The sequence below is a fragment of the Schistocerca piceifrons genome, chromosome 5 (genome assembly GCF_021461385.2).
Source record: "Schistocerca piceifrons isolate TAMUIC-IGC-003096 chromosome 5, iqSchPice1.1, whole genome shotgun sequence".
NCBI classification, from domain to species: Eukaryota; Metazoa; Arthropoda; class Insecta; order Orthoptera; family Acrididae; genus Schistocerca; species Schistocerca piceifrons.
In genome coordinates this window covers 279,006,606-279,022,807 of record NC_060142.1, presented here as the reverse complement: position 1 = coordinate 279,022,807, position 16,202 = coordinate 279,006,606, and the positions used below count along the sequence as shown (strand labels likewise).

The 16,202-nt window shown below is 39.6% G+C and overlaps 1 protein-coding gene across 2 annotated transcripts in view; it reads right to left on the bottom strand.

Moving 5' to 3' along the window:
* The window catches only part of LOC124797854 (fanconi-associated nuclease 1-like), a 146,977-nt gene that overhangs the window by 102,688 nt on the left and 28,087 nt on the right, over positions 1-16,202 (bottom strand). For both annotated transcript variants that reach the window (XR_007016889.1, XM_047260923.1), the window contains exons 2-3: positions 6,333-6,602; positions 3,942-4,127 (exon numbers count right to left, since the gene is read on the bottom strand). Coding sequence is in view for 1 of the 2 variants with exons in the window: in XM_047260923.1 (XP_047116879.1) it covers positions 3,942-4,127; positions 6,333-6,602 (456 nt within the window). In the remaining variant the exon portion in view is untranslated. The remainder of the gene's footprint in view (positions 1-3,941; positions 4,128-6,332; positions 6,603-16,202) is intronic.

Genomic DNA, 16,202 nt, shown 5'->3' with positions numbered 1-16,202 from the left:
CCATGGCACTGTGTCACTGGCCTACAGAACCTGTGTGGGTAGCAGCTGTATCCTTATACGCGGAAAAGAATGGTAGCTCAAAAACTAACACGGTCACTGTGCTGATAGTTTATCTATGTCACGCACCAGTCAGCCAAATGTGAGCAGTTGTCTTCCTTCATTTTGTACATAAGTGACTTAAGGCATACTTAGCATGTGGTAGTCATTTATTTATTTTTTTTATTTATTTATTTATTGTTCCGTGGGACCACATTTAGGAGAAGTCTCCATGGTCATGGAACGAGTCAATACATGAAATTATAACACGATTGTAGAAACAGATAAAATGAAACAAGTCGTTAGTTTAAATAAAGAAAATCAAGAATGTAACACTGGAATTTGCTTAATTTTTTATCTCTTCCAGGAGCTCCTCGACAGAATAGAAGGAGTGAGCCATGAGGAAACTCTTCAGTTTAGACTTAAAAGTGTTTGGGCTACTGCTAAGATTTTTGAGTTCTTGTGGTAGCTTATTGAAAATGGATGCAGCAGAACACTGCACTCCTTTCTGCACAAGAGTCAAGGAAGTGCATTCCACATGCAGATTTGATTTCTGCCTAGTATTAACTGAGTGAAAGCTGCTAACTCTTGGGAATAAGCTAATATTGCTAACAACAAACGACATTAAAGAAAATACATACTGTGAGGGCAATGTCAAAATTCCCAGACTATTGAATAGGGGTCGACAAGAGGTTTTCGAACTTACACCATACATAGCTCGAACAGCCCGTTTTTGAGCCAAAAATACCCTTTTTGAATCAGAAGAATTACCCCAAAAAATAATACCATATGACATAAGCGTATGAAAATACGCGAAGTATACTACTTTTCGTGTTGAAATGTCACTTATTTCAGATACTGTTCTAATGGTAAATAAAGCGGCATTTAGTTTCTGAACAAGATCCTGAACATGGGCTTTCCACAACAGCTTACTATCTATCCGTACGCCTAGGAACTTGAACTGTTCCGTCTCGCTTATAACATGCCCATTCTGTCTGATTAAAATGTCAGTTCTTGTTGAATTGTGGGTTAGAAACTGTAAAAACTGAGTCTTACTGTGATTTAGCATCAAATTATTTTCCACAAGCCATGAACTTACTTCATGAACTACATTATTTGATAATGTTTCAATATTACACACAAGATCCTTCACTACCAAGGTGGTGTCATCAGCAAACAGAAATATTTTTGAATCACCTGTAATACTAGAAGGCATATCATTTACATAAATAAGGAACAGCAGTGGCCCCAGCACCGACCCTTGGGGAACGCCCCATTTAACAGTGCCCCATTGGGACTGAACATCATTACCACTCTCAATATTGCGGAGGATTACCTTCTGCTTTCTGTTCTTAAAGTAGGAGGCGAACCAATTGTAAGCTACTCCCCTTACTCCATAATGGTCCAACTTCTGCAGTAATATTTTGTGGTCAACACAGTCAAAAGCCTTCGTTAAATCAAAGAAAACACCTAACGTTCTCAACCTTTTATTTAATCCGTCCAAAACCTCACAGAGAAAAGAGAATATAGCATTTTCAGTTGTTAAGCCATTTCTAAAACCAAACTGTACATTTGACAGCAAATTATGTGAATTTAAATGCTGCAGTAACCTTGTATATACAAGCCTCTCAATAACCTTAGCAAACACCGATGGCATAGAAATAGGTCTATAATTGTCAACATTATCCCTGTCTCCCTTTTTATAAAGTGGCTTCACTACCGAGTACTTTAATCGGTCAGGAAACCGACCACTGCTAAAGGAAAAGTTACAGATATGGCTAAGTACTGAGCTAATATACGTGGAACAATACTTCAGTATTCTGCTAGATACCCCGTCATATCCATGAGAGTTCTTGGTCTTTAGTGATTTAATTATTAACTCAATCTCCCTCTTGTCAGTATCATGGAGGAGCATTTCAGGTAACAGTCTCCCATGTATAAAAATTAAGACAATCAAATTATTAATTACAGACTCATCAACTCCTTCCTATATTTTCAAGATATGGCCAGAAGTAATATAGTGCCTCATTTTTCACGGTATGAGCTATTATCTGTCCTTTAGTTCAGCTTTCATAAAGCATCTTCTTAAAAAAACTATATATAGACTCACAAATGAAGTCCTAGAAAAGCAAAGCAGCAAATTTTTTCTTGTAGATGTATTAAGTGATCATGCTAAGGCCTTTAAAAATATGGCTATAAAATTCTATTTTAGAAACTAAAAAAATTGTGGTATTAATGATATCTATCCCTTTTGCATAAACTGAGATATTTTCATAACAGGAGGCATAGGAACACATTTAAAAACTAGACCACAGATACTGCATCCACCAAGAACAGTGACTTATGCAAACAGACTTGTCAGATCGAACAACCAGCAGTGTTACACTGGCTTATACGAGGGCAGTGCTCCAGGCAGGAGACACATCCCCTACCTCCAAATAAGGTCACATGGTCTTCAGGGTGCCTAAGTAGGTCCGCATAGTGATGAATGAGCAATTTCGTGTGTTTGCTTGTTCGATGTTACTTCGCTATGCTCCAGCTGCAGCACCGTACATGAATCTCGTGTTTTCTGCGGTCTCACTATGGTTTACTGTGTTGGCCTAATTCTTATTTGCTTCTTACTGATGATCGCACATGGACCATGTATTGGACTTGTACTTGTGCCTGTGTTCAGAAACACAGCTTTATATTACATTACAATAAAAGCTATAAAAATAAACACAGAAAGGAGGAGATATTAATGGGGTGTCTTGCAATGTGTGTTCATCCTCATTCTTGACCATCATGTGACCATTAACATTATAAGACTGTTCAAAACTGTAATGTCTGCCAAAGACACCAAAATACTAGTCAAGGATCCACAGTCAACAATGCCAGGTAATCCCAGATTATAGCTGAAAAACCCTTACAATTGGTCAAAAACAAACAGTTTCAGTTTTAATCACACAAAGACTAATATTATCCAATTCTGAACAAATAAAATGACCTAATGACACCCATAATGTAGCCCAATGTTGCTGTCCAGGTGTATGTTTATTCTACTGGGTCAGAAGAAGGATTTGGCTAAAAGCTAGTAACATTCTTAGGCTTGTTTATGTGCCTGTTGACAACTGAACTATACAGTGTTTTGTTACTTTTACTCCTTGCATTATTTATGTTCCCACTACGACTTTCCACTTCCAAATACCTGTTACTGTTTGACAACTGGGTATGTTCACTGTAAAAAGCCTTTGGTCTGATGAGAGACAAGCACCCATAACCACTTGAAAATGATGTAAGGCCATATTGTAATAAATGTACAGTCAATGGCGAATATGAAGGCATTTAGAAAATATAGATAACTGTTGATGTATAACATACACTAGTGTGGTCATATGGATATTAAACTAACAACATGAGATAGACAACAGCTATGTAATATAAATGAAGCAGCAGTTCCTTTTTTTCCAGAATAACAGTATTCCTCTTAATTTTATTATGTTTAATTTACATTGAGTGGACATACAGTTTACAGCATTTTAATGACAATTAATAATTTGCATAGTTTCTAAATGCAGTTTGATTTTACTGATGTATACAATTATATTGATTTCATTCTCCTGGCGGCTCTTCGTTATAATAGGCTTTAAGGGAAACACTAAATAAATGAAAGAATGAACCCAACAGCAATTTACTCATTATCTGAGCTTCCATACATGCAATGACTGTGTCTATTGCATGCCACAGAGTCACATGTGAGACATTTCATTGATGTACTGAAAGATCAATGTAGCTTATGGTTCTAGAAAATATGAAGTCATGAAGCTACAAAGGACACTTTCATTTCTGAACATATTTTCAAGTAGAATATGAATTATTCCTGCCACTTATTCCCTACTTAACACATTGCAGGAAATATTAATTACCTGTGGGCTGTCAAATAGTGCTCGGCGAGGACCTTTGCTGTTAAAAAATGAGGTAAGAGGAGGCTGCCGAAAGTAACGCAGGGGCGAATTCTTACTGAGACGTTTGCTTGGTGATCCACGTCCTATTCCAAATTTCCGTGGACTCTTGCTAACCTTCTGGGAGAGTGATATAGAATCACTTTCAACCTAAAATTAATCACAAATCAACTGAGTATATCATTATATGAAAATATAAGACACAGACACAAGAAACAGACTTATAATACCTCATTGCCATTGCAGTTAATAACCTCCAAAGACTGAAATTTTAGCAAACTGAAGTTTATAAAAATTGATTTACCTGATACACTTTTTAATGCGCCTGATGGAGCCATATCAGTGAGAACCCTCCAAGTGACTTCAAGTTTTTGACTGAGAACCAAGTTTGTGCTTAGCACAAGCCATTCTACACCCTCTCATTTCTGTCAAAGCACTAGCTCTGCAGCACTATGGGGAAGTACATTTGGATTTAAAAATTATGGGTGAAAGGTACTGGAATGCTGCAGCTATTAGTTTGGCCATAAAGCACTGACAGATGGGTCAGTTTGTATACTGTTTCCCGCAAGAGGTGGTGATCGAGAGCTGAGTCCCAGTCAAATACATAGTTTCAGCATCAGGTGTACCTGAATTTATTTGTAAATTTTATTAAGATCTGGATAAGGGAAGATTTACCACAGTTCTACTATAATAGTCATGGGTGAGAGTCAGATGAGATGAGATGAAATGAAATGTAGGCAACCAATGCTCTTTGGGAATTTACTTTTTGTTTAGCAGTTACTTTCTGGTGTTCTCTTCTATTACATACTGAGAGATTTCCTCAGGAATTATTGGTCAGCTTACAACAACTATCATCATTACTGTAAGGGGACAGTAACAAATAAATACTGGACCACTCTAAAACCCAGAACCAAATGATTAAAACAAGAAACAGTACTACGTCATGTGCAGAAGTTAGATGTATATCAACTGTTCTAGAAATTTCTTGAAAGACATTACATCTACCAAGACTGTTCCCTTTCATAAAATAGTGTTTATTAAACCACTATTAGACTGTTTTAGCAATACATGCATATTCAAGGGGACAAGTCGATGTTTGGCTGTCATGTGGTACATATGCACGGTTTTTCTATCTGAAGATATCTATATAGCTGAAATTGACCAATAGTTGTTAGAGCAAACTCTCTATTTACAATCAGAAACAATAGTCTTTGAGAAATTTAAAAGGACTATGGTGCTTCAAAAAGAGATTACAAGATTAATATAAAATAAAGCAAAGTAACACTAACAGAATGCAATCGAATCCAGAGAAGACAATGGTGAGGGAATTAGATCAGGAAATGAGACACTAAATGGAGTAGGTATGTTTGCTTTTCAGATAGCAAAACAACTTACGATAGCTGAATAGAGACGAAATAAAATGCAGACTGGGCTATAGTATGAAAAGTGTTTCTGAATAAATAGAAGAATTTGTTAACATCAAATATAAATTTAAATGCTAGGAAGTCTTTTCTGAAGGTATTTTTCTGGAGTGCCGCCTTGCACAGTATGAAACCTGAATGATGAACAGTTCGGGCAAGAAGAGAATAAAAGCTTTAGGCATGTGGTGCTACAGAACGATGCTAAAGATTATATGGGTAGATCACATAACTAATGGAAAAATACTGAATCAAACTGAGAGAAAAGAAATTTATTGAAAGAAAAGAATTTTTTGACTAAAAATCAAGGAATTGTCAGTTTTTACAAGAGAGTGAGTGAGTGAGAGAGGTGTGTGTGTGTGTGTGTGTGTGTGTGTGTGTGTGTGTGTGTGTGTGTGTGTACAAACATGCCCCTGTGGAGTGGCAGGGGATTATAGAGCAAGGCCAAGCCTCGAATGCAGTAAGCAGGTACAAGAGGATGTAGGCTGCAGTAGTCATGCAGAAATGAAGAGGCTTGCATAGGATAGATTGGTGCAGAGACCTGGATCAAACCAGTTTTCACGCTAAAAAACACAACAACAACAGTGTGGTACTAAACCCCAAAATATTACCTGTATCCAGAAAATTCAACTGGCCACCAAAGTCCACAGTGTATGAAACAAAAACCTTGCGGATCACCTACTTTCACATATCTAACTGTTCACTGCTGAAAAATTCTGTTATGCAGGTAATACTTCATGACAGTTGTTCTTTGACAGGTATGATACATTACTTCTTATATATAAATAAAAATTACTCACAGAAATTGTGAACAGTATTTTAAAACCACAACACTGAAGTACATTTTGCAATCAGTATCATTTTTCTTCATTGTTCCATAAAAACTTATGTTCTACAAGATCACACCTCAAATCATAATTTTTGTCAAATGACTTACCGTGTCTGGAAGAAGTGATACAGATAAATGTAAATCAATCTTGCCACGAAACTGTGTTGATGTTACTACATTTACTGGACTGCTTTTTGTTGCTGCAGTCTGTGTGCCCTTTCGAGCTTTCTTTGATTGGTGAGGATATGGAGTGGATGATGTCTTTGGACCCTTCACAGATACTGTTCTCTCACTGACACTGGCCTCCACGTGTTCTTTCCTTCTCTTTAAATTCTGCTGGTGAGTGGACCCTGTCTGCATCTTGCCATGACGGGCTGCCTGCAACAGATATAATGTTTGAGTATGCTACACTAAAAAGTAATATAATCTTTAGCCTTGAACATCACACAACATGTTTTAGGCTAAATACGTAAAATTAAGTTGTGACTTTCAGGTAGAAGTAACTGCTACAAAATGCGGATGCTCAAATCGCAGCTTCTTCAACAACTGTCCACTCAAAAATACAGGTACTGTCTGAATGACAAGATCCACAGTTGAACATCTGTCACACAATCAATTTGCAAGCTGCAAGAGGACTCACAAGATCACCCACCTTGTTGGCAAAGAGTCATATTGCTTTTAAAGTGATTGTAGGGTGAACAAATTCAAAAAAATTAAAATCTGTCCCTTGTCATTCCAATTACAATGTTGATAAGCTACAGAAATACCTTGATTTCTATAGTGTTTGTAACCAAGGCGAACAAACAGTACAAGTAGCAAGTAACAACTGTATGTTTATTGAGTTTAATAAACAGAGTATAAGAACAAAGTTTCTTGGATTTGAGTTTGCGCTACTTGGTTCAGCTTGCATGTAAATCTCTGACATTGCACTGGAATGTTCTCACATAGACAAAGTCCATGAAGCTAGAGTCGGCGGTGAGCAGTAACTTGCGTGAAGACAATGATCTCCAGTTGGACATGATTGGCAGTGACCAGCATGTTGCATGATGATAGACAAAAGTCCGCGAGGCTGTGGCTGTCAGTGAGTGGCAGGATGCTCGAGGGTGGGTGAAGTCTGAGAGGCAACGATGCATTTGGCGATGGTTTGGCTGTTTGGATGCTGGAGTGAGATATTCCTCATTCAGCACAGCAATGCAAAGTCTGATTCATGGGCAGCTAGGTGTGGCCAGCGTAAGCCTGCAGGATGAAAGGATTGTACAGCAACCAACCTAAATAACCAACCTGTGGAAGGATACTGGCATGGGGTACTGCAGGCACGTGATTCTCAGAAGTGAGGTAGTGTCATGATGATAGCACTGTTTGCAGACATGCTTACGCCTCTAGCAGCAAGCTATGGCTCTGTGGCAGTTGCTCAAAGTTTGGCTGAAAAAGCGGGATGGAGTTCCAGCATCCTGTGGTGCACAACTGTATGATTGATGGCTATGTTTCTGGCAGTAGCCAGCAGACACAGCATCCCTCAGCCCCAAGGGGAGACGATGCGGCGTCCGAAGGGAGGAGGCGGCCCTTGGTTGGTGCACAGTCCACGGATCGGGTACTTGTGAAGGTAGAGGCCTGGGCCCTGGGAGTGTTCATCAAAGGCGGTTGGCTCTGATGCCCCAGTGACTGATGGGTCTGGCTCACAGATGTGTAGTGTTGTCATCTGGAAAGGCTGACCTGGTTGCCAAGGGCAGTGATGGAAATGTGGTGTCATTGTCACAGAAGGTCAATCTGGCCACCAAAGGTGGCGATGGAGGCAGGACCTGGCATTGTCTGGGTGTGAATCGAAGTTTCAAGGAGTTCATAACCACCGCCCCAGGAAAGTCTAGCTGTTAGCCCATGTAGAGTTGCAGATGAGGAACAGCTGAAGCCCTATGTAACACAAAAGGACCCTGTGGCCACACATGGTACCATGGCATGGAAAACAGCAAAGTGTGCCCTGACTTGGCATATGGAAATTAAAGTTTGAAGGAAGGTAGGTAGCCCTGTGCCATGAATGTGGCTCTTAGGCTGCAGAGCACTGCTGAAGTACCTTCACCCTATCAGCATCAGAGGTCCCTGAGAAATGTTCAGTGGAGGGAGTCTAGGAGCACTGAAAGCGCCACATAACATGCATCCTGAAGGGAGTCATGGAAGAGTGGTGAAGGCTCCAGAGATGTTGGCAGAGTGTCGGGTTAGTACAGCAGTGGTGGCAGGGATGGTGGCAGCAGTGCCAGTACCTGTGGCAGAGGTGTGTTTATAAATGTTAAATGTGAACAGGGGGTCAGTAAGCAGTGTGAAGGATGCTGCTGATTGTGGATTGTGTAGACGAGTACTGAGAATTTGAACAGTAGGACAAACGGGCGTTGAGGAAGACACTACAGAATGTTTATAGTGCACAGGAGCACAAAAAATGTTGTAATAGGCACTGAGTTGGTCCCATAAGTGGACAGAGTAGCAAGTTCTGCACCAAGGTTACAGAACTGAAGAGTGCAAAGGATATAAACACCAGAGTAAGCAAGGTGAAACACTCATTATTGAGCAGCGTCTTGAGTTGCACAGGCCTCAAAGTATTATTCCAACAGTGTGAGGAAGGCAGGCATAGAAAACTGCTCTGGTAAATTACATGAAATTTTTTCAGTTTAACTGAATCTAGTCATCATTTAAATTAGTGTACAGTGTTTTTTGAAGACAACAGTTAAAGAATGAAGATTGAATAAAATAATAGTCTTTCTCTCACACTTTTAGTTAATAATTTAGGAGCTATGCGGTTCTTCTCTCTGGTATTCTGTAATAATATTCCAAGTCATCAAAAATGAAATTGATGAATTTCTATAAGTAATGCATCATTTGCTTGCTTTTATTTTTAATCATAATATAAGAACCAGTTTCTATTTTTCCACGATGAATTTCCTATTTTCTTTAATTGTTTCCATCTCAGACATTCCCTCCATATTTCTGAGTGCATAATTAGCAACAAAACCACCAGTAATAACTGAAATCCATGGAGGCAACCACCAAGTGACCTATATGTGATAGAAAACACATTTCTGCAGTATTTATGCAGATAGTATGCTGCTTATGATGCAACAGTTAAGAAGCATAAATAAAATAAATGTACCTTCTGTGCCAACTTGCTGATATATTGTCTGCAGTTTCTGTATCAGGTTCTTTGGTCAAAATTTTTTTAACAGTTTTCCTGAAGTTTCGTCAGCATGAGTGGCTGTCATTGTCGAAGGTTCACCCTCCATTTCTGGTGGTGAACTTGAGTCAGAGATTATATGTGCCTGTCACATCTGAAGGTTTTTCCCTGGTCATTACCACTGTGGTTGGCAATGTTGCGATGTGAATATCATACCTCTGACACTAGCCAGCTCAGTACTACGCAGGGTACTGGTTAACGGGTTGTTGCACTATCCCAGCAAGCCTCACGACCAGTTCTGATCCTTGGGCTGCCAGAAACTCCACTATATCCTATCAACTGCACGAATAATTTTACACTTAGCTGCTGCACTAACAACTCTGGGACAATGATGTAGCGGATAGTTAAACTTAGCCAGTAATTTTCATCAGACTCTGGCTAAGGCACAAATATACAGTATATGATGAATATGTTTTTAAAATATTAGCCTTACATTTCCATATATTTGGTCAATAAAGATGAAGAACAACATTTCTTCTAATTCATGAGTAATTCAGTTAGGTTCAACGTAATGAGGAGCTAATAATGATGTCCTTATATGTGCATTTTCTGCATCTGTATATTAGTGTTGTTATACTACTTCATGCTGGATTCATTGTGTTCCAACCCCCCACATCTAGTGATGTCACTGTCAATGGGCTGTTAAATCCTAATCATCCTTCTTTTCTTCTAAGAAATGTGTGTCTTGTGTAAAGCTGATGACTATGCAAGATTACTTGATTGCAGAAAGACCAAAGCAGTTAACATCTCACAATAAGCTGAAATGCGAATTCTGTCATCAGATGGTCTTCAAAAGTAATGAACACCTAGGAATGTTGCCACTATTCAACTAGTCAGCTTCAAAGGTGAGTGATAAAGTAATCAAATATTAGTAGTGCCAAAAAGCCACTAAAACTCAGCTCTGCCCAGGGACGAATGAATCTCGTCATGTTTCACACAATATTTCAAATGCTACACTCTAAATCATAATTTTCCACACAATCTTCAAATACAGAACTCTTTACAGCAATTGCAAAAGTAGTAGAGCTAACATGGGATTCAGTATTTTGAGATTTTTAACAGCTTTGAAATCAGCATGACATTGCCATACATGGGAACATAGCTAGGTTTATCAGTGAAAACATCAAGATAAGTAGAACACAGATTTTTATATTTAATAGACAGCCAACCACTGACACAGAAGTAAATTGCTCAATGGATGGTATTATTTACAATTACAGATTTTTTTGCAACATCAGAGTTATATGTGGAAAAGTGTTACTAGATTTTTTAAAAAAAGTTAGCAATTACTAGTAAGAACAGACAGAATTTCAACATGGTACGGAAGCTGACAGCCAACTTTTAATTCAAATGTTGTACTATGATATCTACAAAAATCATCAATTTTCGAAAATATTCAGTAATTGGATACATAAAAAAATCTTGTTACCATATGGTGGCATGAGAAAACGCACCCAAAAATATTGAAATTTGCAAGGTTTCGAAGTCAGTGGCTCCTTCTTCTGATGGGATGGTTGAAGGGGAAGGAAGAAGGGTGAAGAAAAATGACTGACGAGGTTTAGGAAATGAGGAGAGTTTGGAGAAGTCACCCGGAATTTCAGGTCAGGGGAGACTTACTGGATGGATGAGAAGGAAACATTGATTGTTGGGGAATGCACCAGATGAAATTTGAAAACCTGAGAGCTTAAAAGTGGATGAGAGGGTAATACAAAAGAAAGAGATTAGTGACGAAACATCATGCAGGAGTTAATAAGAGTGGAAAGCTAAGTGCATTGTATGTGATAGAGGAGGGGAGCAAGGAAAAATATACAGATGAGAAAATAAAATACATAGAAAACTAAAAGGGAGTATGGAAAGGAATGGTTATTCAGAAGAAATGCTGAGAGCAAAGAAAATCCTATCACATATTACATTCGATCCTTTCGAAAATGTGCTTTTGCACTATCAAAACTAAGGTCCTACACTCTGTCTCTCAAAACCTGCTTGTCACTGGGAGTTATCTCCAAAGGCCTAACATTGGAAGTCCCTGTTTCTGGATTTAATCCTTATTTACACCAATCCCTTTTACAACTTCACTTACCTGGCTAACCTGTGACCTATATGCCTCACCTGCCAATTTTCACTCCACCAGACTTCTATCCTCCTACAAAATCCTGCAGTTCCCTTGGATGGTATCATCCACCTGGTCAACTTCAAACTGCAACAACATGCCAAACTTCACCTCAAAAATCTGTCCCACCTTCTCCTGAACTACCTCAACAATGGTATTTCCCTTCTTGTCCCTCTCCAGCTCCCTAAACAGCCACACCATCAACCACCACTGCTCTCCTACAAAGTGATCTATCAAAAGACACAGTCACAACAGTACGGTATCCTCAACCTCTCATCTAAGGCACTCTCCCCTCCTGAATTATCTACATTATACAAGCGTCTCACTTTCAGCCCTAAACCTACATTTAATTATGTTGCTTTGATGAAGGACCTACTTCCCTTCATACGCAATGTCAACTGGAAATATCACTCAGCAACCCAATCCCTAAACCTTTCCAACAGCAATCCCTAAACCTTTCCAACAGCAATCCCTAAACCTTTCCAACAGCAAACCTGACACTGAACCCTGCCTTGAACCCATTATTCCAATTGGATCCACCACAACCTCAAAATCATGCCTTACAAGCCTTCCAAGAATTCTGAACATCCAGCACTGCTTCACAATCCTTCCTTAGGTCCCTACAATACGACCGTAACTTGTTCTCTGCTGAACTCCAGGCTCTTCATTTCCTAAAAACTGATGAGTCCATCATTATCCTCCAAGCGGGCAAGGGATCTACTAATGTGGAACTTAACTGACAGGACTATTTAAGCAAGAGTCTATGCCATCTGTCCGACACCTCTATGTACAGCATCTGGCCATCAAGATCCCATCCATTTAACAAAAACTGACCTACAGTCCCTCCTTAAAAACTCAGTTCCTCACAAGGATTAATACCTCAATCCACAGAACTTCTTATCCCACCCTTTCTCCTAAGATCCACAAATACAATAACCCCCGTTTCCCATAGTTGCTAGATTCAAAGCACCCATCAAACATATACGTGCCTTAGCTGATCAACACCTCCAACCTACAGTATAATGACTTCCCTCCTACATTAAAGACACCAACCATTTTCTAGAGCATCTGAAATCTGTGCCTGTTCCCTTCCTACTACACACCTTCCTTGTCACCACTTCTGCCTCCCTCAACACCAACAACCTCTGTGTACACGGTCTGTCTAGTGCTGAACATTTGCTCAAGCAGCTCCCACCTGACCCCAGACTTATGACACCTCGTCCTTCCTGTTCTTCATTAATTACTTTTTTCTTGCTAATAACAACTAATTTACCTTTGAGGGGCAGACATACAAACAGTTCAGAGACAGTGCCATACAAACCAGCCTGACTCCTCCCAAAGCCAAACTTTTCATGGCTTGCTTGAAGGGTGCTTTCATGGGATCCACAAGGCTTCAACCCCTCCTTTGGGTTAAGTACGTTGGTGACACCTTTGCCATATGGACTCATGGTGAGGCTAACCAGTTAAAATTCTTAGAATCTCTAAAGACATTCTGCCAGTTAAATTTCACATGGTCCTATTCCAAACCTCTGCTACTTTTTTTGATGTTGACCTCATCCTCACCGAGTGTCAGCTACACACTTCTGTTCACTTTAAACTTACTAACAAACAACAGTACTTACATTCTGACAGTTGCCATCCTTTCCATGTCAAAGTTCCCTCGCATATATGACTCAGTAGAGGTAGCATTTTGTATTGGAAAAGGTAGAGTAACTTTGATTTTCAGGTATGTTCTATGTATTACCCCTCTTGTGAAAAATGTAACTTTTAGACCTTCTCCCCACTCTGTGTTAGCAGGCCGAAGTGGCCGTGCGGTTAAAGGCGCTGCAGTCTGGAACCGCAAGACCGCTACGTTCGCAGGTTCGAATCCTGCCTCGGGCATGGATGTTTGTGATGTCCTTAGGTTAGTTAGGTTTAACTAGTTCTAAGTTCTAGGGGACTAATGACCTCAGCAGTTGAGTCCCATAGTGCTCGGAGCCATTTGAACCATTTTTGAACCACTCTGTGTTATCTGCCATTTTCAAAAAATCACCATGCAGTGACTCTTTTTACATATTCTCCGCAATAAATTGCTTCCACTGTATTCTATGATAAAATGTGCCATTATCAATTTAAAAAGGCATTAAATTTACTGTAAGTTTCATATATGATAGGTTGGAAAATTTGGAAGAGCTACTGAGATATAAGCCAGTGAAAACCTGCAAAAATCTCAAGCAATCGTGAAAAGTCAGATATGTCAGTGGTTTCACCTTAATAACTTTCATTCAGTGCAATTTTTGCACAATACATAATAACCAGTGTCATACAGAATTTATTTTCCCTGAAGATTCATAGAAAATATCTGTACTTACTTCATACACATGTCGAGAAATATTACATTAACAATTTTAGTGAAAGTGAACTCGAAACTGAAAATACCATCCTCAGTCAAAATAGTATTCCTGAATGTAATATCTTTATGCCATCACATATGCAATACATACATATAGTTCAGGAGAGTCACGTAATTTCAGGAGAATAAGTATTTTTGAGAAAGAAAAACACAAGTTTTATACACTTTCACATGTACTTATATTTCAACAAAATTGAGTTTGAAAATAGATCTTAAATTTTATTTTAGTAATATATACAAAATTTTATGTTAAAAATTCATCAATTTCAGTTGAGTTGGCTCAGATGTGGTTCATGTGTACAATTCATCAGTTAGACCAATAGGCTTCACTATATAACTTGTCTTCTACATTGTCAAATTCCACCTCTGATGCATTATTCCATGGTTCGAATCCATGACAAACACATACAATGTAGCATTGAGGCCTCAAGTCATTTGCTGCAGTGCCTGTGAAGCTGGTACACTATGTGATCAAAAGTATCGGGACACCTGGCTGACAATGACTTACAAGTTCATGACGCCCTCCATCGGTAATGTTGGAATTCAATATGGTCTTGGCCCACCCTTAAGCCTTGATGACAGCTTCCACTCTCACAGCCATACGTTCAATCAGTAGTTGGAAGGTTTCTTGGGGAATGGCAACCCATTCTTCACAGAGTGCTGCACTGAGGGGAGGTATTGATGTCAGTTGGTGAGGCCTGGCACAAAGTCGGCATTCCAAAACATCCCAAAGGTGTTCTATGGGATTCAGGCCAGTCCATTACAGGGATGTTATTGTAGTGTAACCACTCTGCCACAGGTTGTGAATTATGAATAGGTGCTCAATCGAGTTGAATAGGGGTGCAAGCCCCCTCCATGAAAATCATGACCAAACCATAATGCCACCACCTCTGAACTTTACTGTTGGCAATACACACATTGGCAGATGACGTTCATCGGGCATTCGCCATACCCACACCATGCCATTGGATCACCACATTGTGTACCATGATTAGTCACTCCACATAACATTTTTACACTGTTCAATCGTCCAATGTTTACCCTCCTTACACCAAGTGAGGCATTGTTTGGCATTTACCGGCATGATGTGTGGCTTATGAGCAGCCACTCGACCATGAAATCCAGGTTTTCTCACTTCCCGCCTTACTGTCATAATACTTGCAGTGGATCCTGATGCAGTTTGGAATTCCTGTGGGATGGTCTGGATAGATGTCTCCCTGTAACACATTACGACCCTCTTCAACTGTCGGCTGTCTCTGTCAGTCAACACACGAGGTCAGCCTGTACGGTTTTGTGGTGTACCTGTCCCTTCACGTTTCCACTTCACTATCACATCGGAAACAGTGGACCTAGGGATACTTAGGAGCGTGGGACTCTCACATACAGACGTATGTTTGAGTGACACCCTATCACCTGACCATGTTTGAAGCCCGTGAGTTCCGTGGAGTGCCCCATTCTGCTCTCTCATGATGTCTAATGACTACTGAGGTCACTGATATGGAGTACCTGGCAGTAGATGGCAGCACAATGCGCTTAATATGAAAAACGTATGTTTTTGAAGGTATCCGGATACTTTTGATCACATAGTGTAATTTATTCATTGTCACTGGCACCAGACCACAAATGTCCTTCTTCCCCACTTGAGGGCATTTCTTTTCATATCCCAGCCACGTTTGAACTTGTCAATAAGTCTTATATGCATGATATTGAACTGCACCCCAGCCAAATCTTCTATCTCCTGCTTGGTGACCATTTCTGCTTGCTGAAATTTCTTCTGAAGCAATGAGATGAAGCGGGATTTTTTTTTTCTCCCATTCAATAACAATTTATCATTTGGCATTTGAGGAAATATATCACCATCAAAGAGAGCTTCTGCACAAGATTGTAGCCTGAAACAATGAGCTCTTTTGGTGCTGTTATTAGTTTCCTCTGTTGGGTACCCATCGAAGACAACCACAGGATTTTGACCACGATGTCATCGTATTCAGGTCACAAATCTTTTAAAAATATCAGGAAAACATTAGCTCGGACTCCAGCCATCATCTGTCACATCACTTTTGCTCCTTCCCATTTCTGCGTCACTTGGTAAAGGCATGAAGGCAGAGTACAATGTGGACCTTGTCCCTTCCTCAGAAAAAAAAGTGACAATGGAAAGTGAGGAAGTTTGATTCAAAATATTTTCTCAAGTCATCATCACACAGCTTAGAGGTATCATGCTGTAGAAAAGCATGAGAGGATCCGGAGCTACTTTTCATTTCT